A 15000-nucleotide genomic window follows, 5' to 3' on the forward strand; every position below is an offset into this window, starting at 1 on the left:
GATGACAAGAAAATATATAAAGATGAGGATGAAGGAGAAAGAATAACAAATAAATACAGCATAAATACAAAATTCTTACCATTTATTTCTGATTTCACAAGCAAAAAAAAAAAAAAAAAAAAAAAAGGAAAGGGAAAAAGTCAGTAGATACCTGTCCAATTAATAGCATACCACATCACTATATAACAATTCATTTCCATCTGCTTCTCTTTTTATTTATCGTAACTAATTAATCATTTGTGACCCTCTTTCTTATCATTTTCGACACACACACACACACACACACACACACACACACACACACACACACATTAGCCAGACACTACCAGCCGACTTTCACAGACTCCACATTAAGCGTCCTTCCTCCATTATGTGTGTGTGTGTGTGTGTGTGTGTGTGTGTGTGTGTGTGTGTGTGTGTGTTAAGTGGAGGGAGGGGGGAAAAGAGCACGTGGATTCTGTCTCGTTAGAAGCTAAATTTATTGAAAGTGGATTCCTGTGTCATCCCTTTTTTTGTTCTCTCTCTCTCCCACCACCTAAACGTTTTTCCAATCCAGTTCAGTGGGTTTTTTTTTCTTTCCATTCCCTTTTTTCTTTTTCTTTTTTCTCATACACTCGATAAAAACATACCCGTAATATTTCCTTGGTTTCTTTTTTTTTTTCTTTTAATCATTCGTTTTCTTTTTTTTTTTTTTTCTCTCACAAACGGCAATTCATTCGTTTTTTTTTTTTTAATCCAAGCAAAGTACGAATCAATTAACCAATCATACGAATCACGGTGGTAACTTTCCTTTTTCATTTATATACTTTCGTTTTGCCCATTTTAGTCACGATTACCAACCATTACTCACGATTACCTAAACTTCCACTTCTCATCGCCATTACCACGGAAGAATATCTATTAATTGACCATACAAATCACGGCATTGACTTTCTTTTTCATTTACATATTCTCTCTCTTTTTTAACCATTTTTTCTCATCAACAGTTACTAACCATTAGCGACAACTGACTTTCACTTCTCATCACCATTACCACGAAGGAATATCTATTGTCCAATCATACAAATCACGGCAGTAACTTTCTTTCACATCTTTCACTTCTTTTTTCCCCTTTTTTTCATCCACAATTACCAACCATTAGTCACCATTACCTAAACTTTCACTTCTTATTGCCATTACCACCATATAAATCACACCATTAACTTTCTTACACCTAATTTTTTTTCCTTTTTTTTTTTTTTATCAACAGTTTTTATATGTATTTTCTTTACCCCATTTTTCTCATCAACAATTACCAACCATTACCAACAATTCACTTTCACTTACCGCCATTACCACAGAAAGAGCACACCAAACCTTTCCAACACAACGCTTCATTCACCTCCGTCCCTTGCAATAATTCTTCACTCCCTCCCCGCGCACAACTGTTTGCTAACTTCCGTCACTACAAGAAGTTCTGTTATTAAGGTATAGACTCTCGGCTTTCTCACCTCACCTCACCTCTCTCTCTCTCTCTCTCTCTCTCTCTCTCTCTCTCTCTCTCTCTCTCTCTCTCTCTCTCTCTCTCTCTCTCGAATAAATATTACCTTTTACTTTACTTTTAGCTTTATTATTATTTTCTATTCATTCCTGTGTGTGTGTGTGTGTGTGTGTGTGTGTGTGTGTGTGTGTGTGTGTGTGTGTGTGTGTGTGTGTGTGTGTGTGTGTGTGTGTGTGTGTGTGTGTGTGTCCGTCTTTTTCTTTATATGTCTCTCCATTTTCATGTCTATTTGCTCACATGTTTCCTCTTTCCGTCTGCTTGTTTCTCTCTCTCTCTCTCTCTCTCTCTCTCTCTCTCTCTCTCTCTCTCTCTCTCTCTCTCTCTCTCTCACAGACTCCTACTCCCCTCTGAATATAATTAGCTCACATAAGACTCATTCCTCGCAGGACACTAATGATGTTTAAGCTGCGGAGAGCTCACTTGCTGTAATGTGTTTATATTGAGAGGAGGATGTGAGATGGTGGTGGTGGTGGTGGTGGGGGGGGGTGAAGAACGAGAGAGGACAAGGAGAAGAATTACAAGAAGAAGAAGAAGAAGAAGAAGAAGAAGAAGAAGAAGAAGAAGAAGAAGAAGAAGAAGAAGAAGAAGAAGGAGAAGAAGAAGAAGGAGAAGAAGAAGGAGAAGAAGAAGGAGAAGGAGAAGAAGAAGAAGAAGAAAATGAAAAAGATTTGGAATAACAAGAGCGTAATAATAATAATAATAATAATAATAGTTACAATAATAATAATAATAATAATAATAATAATAATAATAATAATAATAATAATAATAATAATAATAATAATAATAATAATAACATAGTAAAAACCCTAAAAATGACAATATAATAACAATGAAAATAACAACAACAACAACAACAACAACAACAACAACAAGTACATAAGAAAAACAAAAGAACAAGGAAAAAGAGGAGGAGGAGGAGGAGGAGGAGGAGGAGGAGGAGGAGGAGGAGGAGGAGGAGGAGGAGGAGGAGGAGGAGGAGGAGGAGGAGGAGGAGGAAAAGAAGATTGTTTTTAGGCGCATCAAACTATAAGTTCCAGCCTCCAGCGCTCTCCTCCTCCTCCTCCTCCTCCTCCTCCTCCTCCTCCTCCTCCTCCTCCTCCTCCCTCCTCCTCCTCCTCCTCTCACCTACACATGCCTATTAAGCCCATCACACCTGGTCCCTTTCACTGCCTCCTCGCACGCTACAAAGAGAGAGAGAGAGAGAGAGAGAGAGAGAGAGAGAGAGAGAGAGAGAGAGAGAGATAGGGAGCTTAATTAGATAGAAAATTCATTACAGCAGTAGGCGTATATGAATATTTCACAGCAAACACTAATGAGGCAATCAACCCGGTGCATATATTGGGAACTGCACCAACGCTAGTGATTAACATAAGGACAGGTTGGAGCTGAGATGATGGCGTACGTGGGCTTGGCTTGTCTAAACTATATTATGATCTGTCTACGCCCCTGGGTCTCGGTCTGAACTGGAGAAAAGGAACAGATATAAGAAAGTACGGAAGGATGGAGGGAAGGAAGGAAAATACAGAGAAAAAGGAAGAATGAAAGCAAGTACGTACGGAATGAAGGAAGGAAATAAAGCAGACTTGAGGAAAACCGTAAGCTCTCCTTGTGAAAAGTGTATCGATCAACAGAAAACAAGTAATATTCACCTAAAATCATATCAATAAGCTACAATATGTTTTGAACCAAGGAGCCACTTTAGAGTAGACAGACAGACTATACCCTATAGGACTGGGCTGGACTACACTACACTGGGATAGATTGGACTGGGCTGGCATACAAATGGGATGGGCTGGGATAGAATTTGACAAGGCTGAAATGGCGAATGCTTAGCTCGTCTGGACTGCCCTAGACTATGACTGAGATGGACTAAACTACGCTGGGATAGGTTGGACTGGGCTGGGATAGAACTGAACTGAGATGGCATGGGATAGACTGGGCTAGGATGGACTAATCTAGGCTGGGATAAGCTAGGCAGGGCTGGGATAGGCTGGGATTGAGTAGATTCTGGACTACAGTCTTTTGGGATGAGAGAGACTGCACTGGAATAGGCTGGGCTAGAACGAGAGAAGGCTGGTTAAAATTAGGCTGGGCGGGATGAACTATTCTTGGCTGGGCTGGGATGGACTATTCTTGGCTGGGCTGGGATGGACTATTCTTGGGTGGGCTGGGATGCACTAGACTTGGCAGGGGTAATGTTTTCCTTGTCCTCACTGGCTATGCAAACAACACTCCCTCAGCTCTTCAATCTACCACATGTATGGTTTCTCCTCTGGCTGAATAAAATGCTTAGTTTAGACTATAGAGTGACGAGAATTGCATGATAGTAAAATTAATGACGAGTAATGTAAACCCTTCATTCCCTCGTGGTCCCTCGCTTCAGCAACACCGCATGACGTACAAAGTTAGCCAGACGAGGAGGAACAAGCGTCGTAGTGTCTCCCATTAGTGGTGAAAGAGTTAAATCATTACTTGCAATTCTCGTGCCCCAGTTTGTCTTTACATTTAATCCTCTCCTCACTCTTCTCTTTACAAGCTCCCCTCCCCTGCTTGCCGTTCTTGTCAGTCCTCTCCCCCTCTTCCCCTCTCTCTCCCGTCTCCCCCATCTTCACCCTGTCTATCACGAGCTTCCATCCCATTACTCCTCTCTCCCCCTCTCCCCATCTCGCTCCATTACATGCCAAAGCTTCCCTGCCACCCCCATCTCCTCCTCCACCTCCTCTTCCTCCCATTTCCACACACTCGCTGCAACACCTTCCGCTTTTACAACGCTATACTCTTCTCTCTCTCTCTCTCTCTCTCTCTCTCTCTCTCTCTCTCTCTCTCTCTCTCTCTCCACCCTTCCACTCCTCCCCAAATTCTCTCTGCCCTTCTCCTTTATTTTGCATTTAAATGTTGATTGTAGTTTTAACTGCATTTTTTACCTCATTCTCCTCACTTTATACTTCAGTGATGTCTGTACTTAAGCCTTGGTGCGCTGCGTCACGTGACCTGAGTGCTGTGGCGTCAGAATCTATTAACCATTCAGTCAGTTATTAATCCCACTCAATCAGTCAACTCCTTATTCACTTAACCCTCGAAGCTTCCATCCATTCCGTCTTATCCATCACTCCCTCTCCTTTTCAGAATCTCTCCTGTCTATTATTTAAGTAGTAATGAAAAAAGAATAAAAACTACCACTCCTGAAGCGAATAAAGCGATTGAAAACAGTGTCCCATGGTCCTTTGTTCCCATATCTCTTCCATCTTAGCTACAATTCCGTCTACCTCCTCCTTTCCTAGACTCTTCTTATCTCTTATCTAAACAGAATGGAACACGACCACTATTGTACCGCTCCTTAAATCAATAAACAAATAAATGAAAAGTCTCTTCTGGTCCTTCCTCCCCATATCTCTTCCGTCTTAGCCATAATTCCATTTATCCCTCCTTTCCTAAAGTCTCCTTATCTCTTATCTAAACAAAACGAAAAAAGACCACTATTGTATCGCTCCTTAAGCAAACCAAGATTAAAAACAGTCTCTTTCTTCCTTTCTCCTCATATCTTAGTCATAATTCCATCTTTCTCTTATATAAACAGAAAGAAAACTACCACTATTGTACCACTCCTTAAGCAAAGAAAGAAAGAAATAAACAAAATCAGTCTCTTCTGGTCCTTCCTCCCCATATCTCTTCCATCTCAGCTATTTTTCCATTTATCCCTCCTTTCCTAGGCTCTCCTTATCTCTTATCTAAACAGAAAGAAAAAAAAGAGATCGCTTATATACAGCTCCTTATGCAAAAAAGATAAAAAAACAGTCTCTTTTGGTCCTTTCTCCCCATATCTTTTTCATCTTAGTTATAATTCCATATATCCCTCCTTTCTTAGACTTTTCTTATCTTTTATCTAAACTAAAAAAAAAAAACAGTATTGCACCGCTCTTTACGCAAAAAAAAAAGATTAAAAACATTCTCTTCTGGTCCTTCCTATCCATATTTCTTTCATTTTAGCTAGAATTTCCTTCTATCCCTCCCTTCTTAAACTTTTCTTATCTCTTATCTAATCAAAAACAAAAAAGACCACTATTGCATCGCTCCTTAAGCAAAGAAAGATTAAAAAAACAGTCTCTTCTGGTCCTTCCTCCCCATATTTCCTCCATCTTAGTTATAATTCCATATATCCTTCCTTTCTTAGATTTTCCTTATCTCTTATCTAATCAAAAAGAAGAAAGGACCATTATCATACCACTCATTAAGAAAAAAAGATTAAAAAACAGTCTTTTCTGGTCCTTCCTCCCTATACCTCTTCCATCTTGGTTATAATTCCATCTATCCCTCCTTTTCTAAACTCATCTCTTATATAAACAAAAAGAAAAACACGGACGACTTTTATACCGCTCTTTTAACAAAAAAATAAATAAAAAAAACATTAGAAACAATCTGTTCTGGTCCCTCCTTCAAAAAACTCTTCCATCTTGAGTATAATTCCACTACTCCTCTTTCCCTAGACTCTCCACAGCTCTCATATAAAAAAAAAAAAAACTGAAAGAAAAACAAAAAAAGGAAATAAAAAAAAAAAAGTCTCCAATGGCCCTTCCTTTCCATAACCCTTCTATCTTACCCATAATTCCACCTGCCTTCATTTCCCAAACACTCCCTAACCTTTATCTAAAACAGGAAGGAAAGCGGGCCACTAGAACACTGTTTAAAGGAGAAATAATTGAACAAAAACACCTCCTTTAGATCTTCTCTCTCATCACATTCAATCATTCCATTTCTTCCCCAACACTCTCCTTATCTCTCTCTCTCTCTCTCTCTCTCTCTTATCCCATCCCATCTATACACCGTCCGGCCTTAACGCTCCCTTCACCCGCGGCCCTCAAGCCATTACTCCTTAAATACACCGTTTGATAACAGAATAGACTGATGTATTGATTTTTATTCGCATGACACAGCGCCATAAAGAAGAATACGCCCTCACTTTACTTACGTTTATAGCCCATGAAGACGAAAATGTATTGGGAGGGTATGGGAGAGGAGGGGGAAGGGGAGGGAAGGGGTAAGATGTTAAGGAGGGAAAATGAGGCTGTGTAAGAGAGAGAGAGAGAGAGAGAGAGAGAGAGAGAGAGAGAGAGAGAGAGAGAGAGAGAGAGAGAGAGAGAGAGAGATGGAGAAATAAAAGATAAAACAAGCTAAAATGTATCACTTCACAACCTTTCACTTTTACTAGACACACACACACACACACACACACACACACACACACACACACACACACACACACACACTGGAGCATATAGGTAATGTTGACATCGGATATTACAAGAGAGTGAGAAGGTCAAGCGAACACCGAGGAGGAGACTGAAAGAATACAATGCTAGAAACGTCAAATTTGTCCCTGAAAATAAATAAAAAGACTTGTGTGATGTTACATTCCTACTACTACTACTACTACTACTACTACTATTACTCCTCTTCCTCCTCCTCCTCCTCCACATCCTTTTAATCCTCTTCCTCACCTTTCCTCTTCCTCTTCTACATCCTAGTCCTTCTACGTATCCTTCTCCTCATCCTCATTATTATTATTATTATTTTATTATTATTATTATCATCATCATCATCATTACTATTATTATCATCATTATTGCTAAGTTATTTATAGTATCGTAATTAATATCATGATTAGTATAGCCACTACTACAACCACCACCACCACTACCTTCATAACTTCTGCATAATACCACTGCTGCTGCTACTACTACTACTACTACTACTACTACTACTACTACTACTACTACTACTACTACTACTACTACTAACTATCATTATTATTACTACTACTACTACTACTACTACTACTACTACTACTACTATGTATGTAGACATCCGTATAGCAAGGAATAAAATAATTTGTACGAAGAGGGCGTTAACTGTAGCAATTACGACACTAAAAGCACTAGCAACAACAACAACAACAACAACAACAACAACAACAACAACGACAACAACTACAATAACAGCAATAACAGTAGTAGTAGTAGTAGTAGTAGTAGTAGTAGTAGTAGTAGTAGTAGTAGTAGTAGTATCAAAATTATTTCACTTCCAGCAATAACAATGGTGATATCACGAGGCAATAATTAAGTTATCATCACGGCAGGAAACTCGGTAAATGCAAAAGTGGTCCATGTCATCACGGTCACAACAACTGCAGTGGGGATAATAACACTGATAGTAGTGGTGGTGGTGGTGGTGGTGGTGGTGGTGGTGGTGGTGGTGGTGGTGGTGGTGGTGGTAGTAGTAGTAGTAGTAGTAGTAGTAGTAGTAGAGGAGGAGGAGGAGGAGGAGGAGGAGGAGGAGGAGGAGGAGGAGGAGGAGGAGGAGGAGGAGGAGGAGGAGGAGGAGGAGGAGGAGGAGGAGGAGGAGGAGGAGGAGGAGGAGGAGGAGGAGGAGGAGGAGTAGTAGTAGTAGTAGTAGTAGTAGTAGTAGTAGTAGTAGTAGTAGTAGTAGTAGTAGTAGTAGTAGGAAGAGTAGTAACAGTAATAGTAGGAGTAGGTGTAGCAGTAGAAGTAAGAATAGAAGCAGAAGGAGGATTAGGAATATGAGTAGGAGAAGAAGTAGAAGTAGCAGTAGCAGTAGCAGTAACAAACATACCAAAACAACAAGGACACCAACACAGACCCACCAGACAAGACAGCGAGCAAGCAAGACATGTGCACTAATTTCTTCAGCAACAGCCAAGACACTCCTTCCAGCCGATGTCCCACGAGAGGCTCACCGTGTTAATGTTAATGTGTGCTGATGAATATGCTCACGGTACTCATGCCTTCACACACACACACACACACACACACACACACACACACACACACACACACACACACACAGAGAGAGAGAGAGAGAGAGAGAGAGAGAGAGAGAGAGAGAGAGAGAGAGAGAGAGAGAGAGAGAGAGAGAGAGAGAGAGAGAGAGAGAGAGAGAGAGAGAGAGAGAGAGAGAGAGAAAACACAAGCATAATGATGTATAATTATGTAGGTGCTGTGTGTGTGTGTGTGTGTGTGTGTGTGTGTGTGTGTGTGTGTGTGTGTGTGTGTGTGTGTGTGTTTCACTGTTTCACTGTTTGATCTGCTGCAGTCTCTGACGAGACAGCCAGACGTTACCCTACGGAACGAGCTCAGAGCTCATTATTTCCGATCTTCGGATAGACTTGAGACCAGGCACACACCACACACCGGGACAACAAGGTCACAACTCCTCGATTTACAATCCGTACCTACTCACTGCTAGGTGAACAGGGGCTACACGTGAAAGGAGACACACCCAAATATCTCCATCCGGCCGGGGAATCGAACCCCGGTCCTCTGGCTTGTGAAGCCAGCGCTCTAACCACTGAGCTACCGTGTGTGTGTGTGTGTGTGTGTGTGTGTGTGTGTGTGTGTGTGTGTGTGTGTGTGTGTAATTCACCTCGGTCGTCTGCTGGTTACACAGCCAGTCTTCCCCATTACGGAGCGAGCTCAGAGCTTATAGACCGATCTTCAGGTAGGACTGAGACCACATCAACATACAACACACACCAGGAAAGCGAGGCCACAACCCCTCGAGTTACATCCCGTACCTATTTACTGCTAGGTGAACAGGGCCCACACATTAAGAGGCTTGCCCATTTGCCTCGCCGCTTACCGGGACGCGAACCCGGCCCTCTCGATTGTGAGTCGAGCGTGCTAACCACTACACTACGCGGTGTGTGTGTGTGTGTGTGTGTGTGTGTGTGTGTGTGTGTGTGTGTGTGTGTGTGTGTGTGTGTGTGTGTGTGTGTGTGTGTGTGTGTACATTAACCCAACAATTTCAACATCGTCACCTTTACCAAAACAGTAATTGTGCACGAAAAGTTTCCATGCCAATTTGCGTTAACAATAAATAAATAAATAAATAAATAAATGCATGACTATGTATAGCACAAGACTAACCCAACACTTTACCTTTTTTCTTTTCCTCCTTGCAGGGAAACAATCTGGTGTGAACACGACACAAAAGAAAAAGAATAAAGTGTTCAGCCTCTCCTCAACAGCTGGAGGTGAAAGAAGAGAGAAAAAGGGAGAACAAGAATAAAGCCATGAAAAACAAAAGAAACACAAATGAGCCTTAGTAAATAGACAAAAAAAAAAGGAAAAATTAAAATACACATCTGAGAAAAACAAAGAATGTTGAATGTGAAATATACATGCGAGTCAGATTCTTGAAATAATAGTGCTGTGATTTGAATAGAAAAGGGAAAAAGAAAAGGGAAAATAAAGAGATTTGTGAGGAAAGTGAAGGTGAGAAGGTGTGAAGGTGTGAGGGAAAAATACACATTGTGCCTTGGAATGCTAAGCTGGAGGCACGGACTTTTCACGGACACTACGCCAAGAACAGTGACGCAACAGTGGAAATAGACGAAGAGGGAATAAAGACACTGGAAATAAAGACAAAGGAATACCGTAAAATAAAGCAAACAAGAGTAAACAAAGAAGTATACAAATAGATGACACAAACGCATTGCACAAAAGGGGAAAAAAAGTAGAAAAGCTTTAAAAAATATATCTGAACGAAATACAGCAAACTATGAAATGAATGAATGCATACACGTATATGAATAATGAAATAACATACTGACACAAGTTTCAATTAAAGATACAAAGGCAAAAGGTTTGTTTCAGGAAATATAAGCAAAATAGTGCAAAAATAATCAAACATAAAACATTCTAAACAAATTCTCACTCATATATACAAATAAATAAATACGGAAGTTGAGTAAATAAATAAAGAAATAAATAAAAATATACTCGCATTTTTTTATTGCTAGTGTATTAAAGTACATAATTACAAAAAACAAGTGATGGATTAACAAAAAAGAAAACAGAGAAAAAAAAAAGCTATTGTAAGCAGAAAAAAGACAGAAAACAATGTATCTGATGTTCGATTTGAAAAAAGAGGCACAGACAACAAGCAGGACCAGAACGTCATTCTAAAACAACACAAACAGGAACAAAAGATAGACAAAAAAAAAAAAAGATCAACAACTGCGCCATTCAAGTATTTCCAGGATGCATAACACAAAGTGAATGCTGAATAAAACAAGCGGTACGAAAGAAAGAATAAAAAAAACAAGAAAAATACAAAGAATACGAAAAGAATACGACGAAAGGGGGAAATAAATAACAACGCCAATAAAACATCACGTGGAAAGTTCAAAGTGACCTTGAGCTGAACTTAAGTGACCTGTTCTATCTTAAACCCTAGAAGTGATCCTTAAAAAGTGACGTGACTAAAATTTCTGAAGTGACGGAGGCAGCAACCTAGGAAGTGATTTGTGAGGTGACATCAAAGACAGTGAAGTGACATGTAAGTAACCTATGCTACTTTAACCCCTACAAGTGAATCTTAAAGTGACGTGAGTGACATTTCTGAAGTGACGGAGGAACACAGTGAAGTGATGTGGAAGTAACCTAAGGAGACACACGCAACCTCGACAGTGATATCTTAAGTAATCCTGAAGTGAAAGTGAAGTGAATTCCCATCAATAAAAATAATAAATAAATAAATAGATGGAAAAAAAGTGACCTCCAAAATAAATGGCCATAAAAAAGTGACCCTCAAAAAAAAGTGACCCTCAAAAAACGTGTCTCCGAGGTGCCGTCTGAAAATACCCTTGAAAAATCGTCCCTAAATTAATCCCTTAAAGTCATCCTTCTAGTAAAGTAACCTCAGGGTGTGCTGGAAAAAAATTAATTAATTAATAAAAAAAAAAAAAAGGGGTCACCTGTGAGACCTTAAAAGTAACCTGCTCCCCTGAAAAAAAAAAAAAAAAAACGTTCTAAAGTGACAGTAAAGTGACCCTGAAGTAAACCTAAGTGACCCTGAGGAAAGCCTAAACTAGCCCTAAAGTGAGTAGTGACATAAAAGTGACCCTAAAGTGACCCTAAGTGAGTCTAGACACACTAAACACCCTATAATTAAACCTACTTGATCCTGAAGTGATCCTAAAGTGACCCTAAGTAACCTAAAAATGACCCTGAAGACCCTGAAGTAACCCTTAAGTGACCCTGCAGACCCTGAAGTAACCCTAAGTGGTCCTGAAGCAACCCAAGTGACCCTGAAGACCCTGAATACCTAAAAGTGACCCTAAAGTAATCTTAAAGTGACCCTGAAGTAACTCAAGTGACCCTGAAGACCTAAAAGTGACTCTAAAGACCGTAAAGTGACCCTGAAGTGACCCTAAAGTAACCCAAGTGACCCTGAAGACCCTGAAGTGACTTTAAAGTGACTCTAAAGTCACCCTAAAGACCCTCAAGTGACCCTAAAGTGACCTATAAACCCTAAAGTGACCCTGAAAACCCTGAAGTGACTCTAAACTGACCCTAAAGACCCTCAAGTGACCCTAAAAACCCTAAAGTGATCCTGAAAACCCTGAAGTGACTCTAAAGTGACTCTAAAGTGACCCTAAAGACCCTCAAGTGACCCTAAAGACCCTGAAGTGACCCTAGAAACCCTAAAGTGACCCTGAAAACCCTGAAGTGAGCCTGAAGTGAGCCTACCGTCGAGATGAGCCAGCTAATACCAGCCTTAGTTCTCACCTGCTTTCTCGCCAGTCTATTACGGCAAGGTAAGTCAAACATGCCTCTCTCTCTCTCTCTCTCTCTCTCTCTCTCTCTCTCTCTCTCTCTCTCACTGATGACCCCAATTAACTTTCTCTACAAAGGCCTTTCTGTACATAGACGCTCGGCTGAAGGCTATTAACGAAATTATTAATGACGTCCTAATGAGCAAGTGTCTTTCGGTTATGACAGCGAGAGAGAGAGAGAGAGAGAGAGAGAGAGAGAGAGAGAGAGAGAGAGAGAGAGAGAGAGAGAGAGAGAGAGAGAGAGAGAGAGAGAGAGTGAAAGTGAAGGAAAGGAGGAGGAGGAGGAGGAGGAGGAGGAGGAGGAGGAGGAGGAGGAGGAGGAGGAGGAGGAGGAGGAGGAGGAGGAAAATAGCAAGGAGAGGAACAATGTAAAGTAAAAGAGTAAAATAAAACTGTGGAAGGAAAAAAGTTGAAATGAGTTGACTGCAAATGGTATGAATGGAGTCTGGAAATTAAATCATCATGTTTGTTTTCCTTCTCAAACTATCCTGTTGCTGACAAGGCCTGTTTTCGCCATCACCAGGGAGGGGAGGAGGAGGAGGAGGAGGAGGAGGAGGAGGAGGAGGAGGAGGAGGAGGAGGAGGAGGAGGAGGAGGAGGAGCATAAAAGTAAAGGGGGAAAGCAAAAGCGGTTTGATGCCTCCCTCACTCCTCCCTCTCTCCTTCCCCTATCCTCTATTTCTACTCTCTCTCTCTCTCTCTCTCTCTCTCTCTCTCTCTCTCTCTCTCTCTCTTTATCTTCTTCTCTCCTCCTCTCCTTCCCTACTTCACCTATTTCTCATCCTTCCTTCTCTCCCTTATCCTTCTCTCTTCCACCTCTCCCCCGTCCTCATCTCTCATTCCCACCAGCTCTCTCTCCTCTCTCTCTCTCTCTCTCTCTCTCTCTCTCTCTCTCTCTCTCTCTCTCTCTCTACTATGTCACATCACAGGCTTCTCGTCAAAATAAATGCTTTGGTCCCACGTCCCAAGTTAAAAATAATAATAATAATGATAAGTGCGTATAAACTCTCTTTTTTTTTTCTCCCTCTCTCTAAAAAGCAAATCAAATGCATACTCGTCCGCAGGGAAACAAGTTGTGAGGTGACTGACATCCTCATTAACTACCCTTTATAGTTTTTAAATGTTTGAGCTACAATAACAACAGCGCCATCGCCATATATTGTGGTGGTGGTGGTGGTGGTGGTGGTGGTGGTGGTGGTGGTGGTAGTAGTAGTAGTAGTAGTAGTAGTAGTAGTAGTAGTAGTAGTAGTAGTAGTAGTAGTAGTAGTAGTAGAAAGAAGAAGAAGAAGAAGAAGAAGAAGAAGAAGAAGAAGAAGAAGAAGAAGAAGAAGAAGAAGAAGAAGAAGAAAAAGAACAAGAACAAGAACAAGAACAAGTAGAACAAGAACAAGAAGAACAAGTAGTAGTTGTAGTAGTAGTAGTAGTAGTAGTAGTAGTAGTAGTAGTAGTAGTAGTAGTAGTAGTAGTAGTAGTAGTAGTAGTAGTAGTAGTAGATGATCAGATATCATAATGTACAGACCATTTCTATGAATACAAAAGAATATCTTAAGAAAAAAATTCTTCTACTTTTCATGATCTAAAATTTTGAAGCTTAAAGGAAGATGTTTTAATAGCAGTTGTTGTTGTTGTTGTTTTGTTGTTGTTGTTGTTGTTGTTTTTATTTTTCAAGTCCAGACCTTTAAGAAAAATCTATCTGATAATAAAAACGTATTTCTTATTCAAACTATAGACTTTGTGTGTATGTGAAATATTCTGTGCTCATAGAAACGACGTATATAGATAACTGTATCCAACTTTAACCATAGTGCACTTTTAAACACCTTTCCATGCTGACTGCTCTTTCAACCTCGCTGACTGTATGCCTTCCCTCTCCCTTTTCCACTGACTCGCTGAACAAGACTTTCTACCACTTCCATTCACAACTCCGTCCACTTTACAAATGCAAGAGTTCACAAATAGGTTTAATCCTTCATCCATTTCACTGATAAATTCTCTGATTCCTGTCTTTTTTTTAACATCCTTCTGTCTATGACTTAAATTGCTTCCAAAGCGTACCATCGACATCTCAGACATCAAATTGACTTCTGTCTTCGTTATCCTCTACTATTCTTAATCTTTTCCTTGGAGGCGGGAGGGAAGACAGGAGAGGAACGGCAATGCGAACAGTCTTTCTTTCGTTCTTTTTTTTTCTCTGTGTCTTTGGTCGATCTCCCTGATACACAAAGGAAGAAGAGGATAAAAAAAAAAAGAGATCCGATTCCGTCTATAAAACAAGAGGGACTGAAATCTTATTGGTGGAGCCTCCGCCTCTTTCCTTCCAAGACTCCTGGTTATTGGATGCCGCTGTCACACGTAAAACACACGCCAGATAGAAAAAAAAAACATAAATAGATAAAAAAGAAAACAAGAAATGAGGGTATAGACAAAAGAATAGAAAAAGAGAAAAAAAACATACAAAACTAAGTAATTTTACTTCAATACTCACAGAAAATAAAAGCTTGGAAAGTAAGAAACAACCACAGACTCTAACACACACACACACACACACACACACACACACACACACACACACACAGTCACACACACACACACACACACACAGGGAGAGACAACCAAGAAACCGCTGCTTGGAGACGGTCATTGAGGTGTCTGGAGTTCGTGACACCTTAAAACTGGCTATCTTTTTAAGGTATTGCGCAAGAGCCCTCAGAATACCCACAATCCTCCTGTCACGCCTTTCCTCTGAGACCAATGGGGAGCTCCGGGAGGCGGCACGAGGATCTATAAGGTACAGACAGACACACAGATTCACAGACACACACACA

General features: G+C 40.5%; 1 protein-coding gene across 1 annotated transcript in view; it reads left to right on the top strand.

Annotated features, from left to right (window-relative positions):
- LOC123498942 (locomotion-related protein Hikaru genki-like) overlaps positions 1–15000 on the top strand; it is a 170306-nt gene that overhangs the window by 21467 nt on the left and 133839 nt on the right. The window contains exon 2 of the mRNA XM_045246518.1: positions 9519–12158. Coding sequence (XP_045102453.1) covers positions 12098–12158 — 61 coding nt within the window. The 5' untranslated portion in view covers positions 9519–12097. The remainder of the gene's footprint in view (positions 1–9518; positions 12159–15000) is intronic.

This window comes from Portunus trituberculatus, chromosome 48, assembly GCF_017591435.1.
Source record: "Portunus trituberculatus isolate SZX2019 chromosome 48, ASM1759143v1, whole genome shotgun sequence".
Lineage (NCBI taxonomy): Eukaryota > Metazoa > Arthropoda > Malacostraca > Decapoda > Portunidae > Portunus > Portunus trituberculatus.